The 3,700-nt window shown below is 48.3% G+C and overlaps 1 protein-coding gene and 1 long non-coding RNA gene across 6 annotated transcripts in view; one reads left to right on the forward strand and one right to left on the reverse strand.

Annotated features, from left to right (window-relative positions):
* LOC102388480 lies at positions 1-1,087 on the forward strand. The gene is made up of 2 exons (XR_325261.2): positions 1-115; positions 899-1,087. It is a non-coding gene; the product is annotated as an uncharacterized LOC102388480 (long non-coding RNA).
* Positions 1-3,700, reverse strand: part of CCDC51 (coiled-coil domain containing 51) — an 18,835-nt gene that overhangs the window by 14,018 nt on the left and 1,117 nt on the right. Inside the window, exon 1 of one of the 5 annotated variants that reach the window (XM_025192966.1) lies at positions 730-891. The exons of the other annotated variants lie outside the window; for them this stretch is intronic. Within the exon in view, the coding sequence (XP_025048751.1) occupies positions 730-735 (6 nt within the window). The 5' untranslated portion in view covers positions 736-891. Of the gene's footprint in view, positions 1-729; positions 892-3,700 lie in introns of those variants that run through there. 5 annotated transcript variants of the gene reach the window in all.

Below are 3,700 nucleotides of genomic sequence, written 5' to 3' on the forward strand. Positions count from 1 at the left end.
AGCGGACGGGCGCGCTCTGTGCCGCAGGCGGACGTGGCGTTCAAGCAGAAGCAGAAGGAGGAGCAGAAGAAGCTGGAAGAGATGAAGGCGAAGGCTGCGTCCAAAGGCCCCCTGGGTAAGTGGCTTTGGGGGCCTGCCTCGCCCCAGCAGAGCCCAGGCGCCCTGCGGCCCCGGCCCCACGGCGCGCTGAGCGCGCAAGGAAGGACAGCCGGCCAAAGGAGACGAGTCGGCACGCCTGACTAAAGACTTGCCGCTCGCTTCATCTGTGCTAGTTGTTTGCACCCGTGTCTTGAGCTGAGGAGGTGTACGATGCCAAAACGATGTTCCTCAAAACAGGTTCCTACGCTCAGCTAGGTCGGCAGGTGCAGGCCCCTGTCTGCACAACCAAAAAGCTCATTTTTTCTAGTAGGTGTGTCCCCAAATGATTTCACTACTTCCATATTTCACCCACACCTTCTCCCCAAATCCTGAGCAGAGAACATGGGGGAACAAGCCTGGAAGCCCAACGGATTGGTCTTTGTCCTCTTAGAGGGCAAATGACTTTAAAAAGCGAAGGAATCCTTGCAGAAAACACCCCGTTGTCAGAAGCAGAATCAGTATCGGGTTGTTTACCCTGCTGATGACACTAGGGGCATAACTGGTGTAATAGGATTTTATTTTACATACTGAGTCTTGTGAGGGGGGAAAAAAAGCTTGTGCTGATGAAATATAACATGCAAAATAATTCACCTGCATAGTGAGGAGCAAATGTAGCAGAAACGAAGCAGTGGTAGAGGTGAAAGCTTCCAAGCCGAGACCCACGTGAAAGAAATAACTGGAAGGTGGTGGGGAGTTGACTTTTTGCAGGACTAAATCTGTATACAAGCTTTGGCAGCTGTGGCTTGCTTTCTTTTGACAGGTACTGGCGGAATAAAGAAGTCTGGCAAAAAGTAGTTAAGAGACTGGTCAGCCTGCAGAAGCAACCTGGTTCTGGTGGTGTAATGGTGGTGGTGTAATGCACTGAACCTGCAGTTATAGGGAGTCAGAAAATTCACAGCTTGAGCACCTTGTACATCTTGTTCAGTCACAATAAATTTTTTTGTTAAGATGTCTTCTCTTTTTCTATTATCCAGAGCACCTTGATTTTCAGATGGCATTACAGGATCATGCTGTGTGAGAGTGATTGTTCCAGGCTAAGTGGGATTCTAGCTGGCCCAGAGTACAGCTGGTCTGACTGGTGATTTGTTGCAAGAGCAAACTTCACCTATCACTTGCCTGCAATTCAAACAGTCTCTGACTTATAAAAATCTACCTTGAATCCAAGATAAAAATATATACATATTGCCCTTTGTTGCATGGATTGCTATGATGTGAAGCATCTTAGTTCATTGGTGTACATCTCTAATGGAAGTTTCCTCAGGGCCCTTCATTCCCACCACTCCCAAATCTGCTTTTGCTCTGGTCAGTCCCTGGTGGTTCTAAGGACCGGGGGGAGCAAGGTAGCATGTTATCCAAGAATACCTTTGTCTTGCATGAATTCTAATAAATGGGGTCCTGTGTTTGCATAAACAACACATTCAGGAGCATTTATGGTGGGAGAGGTGCGTACCACCCCATTTTACAGATGGAAAAGCCAGAAGTGGCAGTGATAATTTCTCCTGTTAGCCAATCATTAGGAAGTGCTGCCTATGATGGAAACATTGTGGAATAGGCAGCAGCTTCACTGCTTCATCTTGTTTACTATTCTGTTTCACAACGCTTACTACTATGGAGGTGCCAAAGTGCTACTTCATAACAAGTATATAAAAAGCAGCCAAAAACTCAACCAGAATTACTTCCATTCAATCACCACACTTGTTCTTTTTTATATTTCAAGCTGTAATTGCCCTCCCTTTGAAGTGGTGGTCAGTGTGGTGCTTGAAAGAAATCTCAATATTTAGCCATGTTCTTAATTGTGTAACTTAGTAAGATGTACTTTCTAAAGACCAGATTGAACCTTTTTTTTCCCTGGGAAGATGCAGGACTGCTCACATGAGCAGCTGCAGTTTTGGGGCAAGTTTTTGTGTTAGCTTCCCCCTATGCCTTAAGTGCACAGCTGCCGTGTGTGATCCACTAAAATGGGCCAGTCCGGGTTTCCCAGAATGCCCAGATGCAGACAAAATTCCAGGACATCTTTGTTATCTACCATGTTTACAGCCTATTCATTTACTCGCAAGAGATGGATGCTGTTGGTATAAGCCTTGTGCCTGAAGATGCTTCTGGATATAGTTGCTCTTCCTGTTGGATCAAGCCCATAGTTTCTGTAACTTAGAAATGGTTTAGCATGCAGAGGCATGCTGCAACAGTGCTTTGGCTTCACCTGAGTGGTACTCTATCAATGCTAGCTGCTCTGTGTAAAGCAACGGGAAGAGTATTACCAGCTGACCTCACTAAGATACTTGGGGTGGTTCATGTCCCAACGGTTTCTATTAAGGACATAACATTAAGGCAGAAGTTGAGTGAGACATGGCACTTTGTCCCCTGGAGGTGAAACACTGCCTCATGAATCCTTTCGCTGTCTTTCAGGAGGGAGCGCTCACTGATTCATGCTTTGTATTCTCTACAAACAACATGCTCCCTTGAATCCCTGCAGTGCTCTCCCCAAGGAAACAATGGAATGCATCCTACTAAGAACACTCTTCTGAATGAAGGACTGTTGGCTTAGAGTTACTTGCTGGAGTCATGACACCATCTTAATTAACTCATGGCAGAACCAAATTATCAAAAACTAAGTACTTTTATCAACTCTTAACATTAAATAGGAGATGAAGGGTTGTGCTTCAGCTGCAGGCACACTCCTGCAGAATTGTCCCTCTGCCATATTTGGACCAGCTTCTCCTGTGTCTTTGTGTGCTGCTGGGTGGGAATGGATTTCTTGTGCCGCAGAAGCCTGTCAGTTTTGTGGAGACAGGTGCAGAACAGCAGCCTGCAGAAATTGCTGGGGGTATTGGTGGCCATACTGGCTTGTGCACCAGGATTTCCATGTGGGTTTCGCAGTAGGTATGATGCAGATAGTTGCCACCAGAATTGTGCTCACCCTGGACTTGGCCTTTGCTGCCCAGCACTTACCCCTGCTGCATTTACTCATTCCCGGGCTGTGGAACCCCAGTGCTCAGCTCAAAGCTATCAGAATGCCTAGTGCTGTCGCTGTTGCCCCAGCACGAGACCTGCACTTCCCTGCCATCGTCCAACCCACCCATAGAGACCAGCAGTTGTGGCTGTTGCTCCTCTTGTGGCCAGCTGCTTATAGCTGTGGGCTTGGGCAGGGCGGATTCTGGGCTCCAGGGGGAGAAAGCCCTGGCTGCGCGCACTGCCGGCAGCTAAGCTAGAGATGGAGTATTCCTAGCGCAGAGCGGAGGCGGGGAGGGAGCACTTGGGTTGCTGGGTGGAGCTAGGGGTGTATAGGCTGGCGAGGTGACCACTGGCCGACAGGCTATGCTGTCAGATGCAGGCTGCGGACCTAGCAAAAGCCTCACTTACAGACGGGATATGTGTAACCTGATGTACAGTGAAGAAGCTTAATCCATGAGCAACAGGCTTGCATTTTGGCCATGAACAAGAGGCTGGGACAGGTGCGTAAGACTCTGTTGAGCGGTCACAATACTAGGACCGTTCTAGCACAAACAAGGGCACGTGGGAGATGCCCGGTAGCCATTCAGCAGTGGGGGTTAGTGGCGGGGGG

Source organism: Alligator sinensis, unplaced genomic scaffold (genome assembly GCF_000455745.1).
Source record: "Alligator sinensis unplaced genomic scaffold, ASM45574v1 scaffold469_2, whole genome shotgun sequence".
Taxonomy (NCBI): Eukaryota; Metazoa; Chordata; order Crocodylia; family Alligatoridae; genus Alligator; species Alligator sinensis.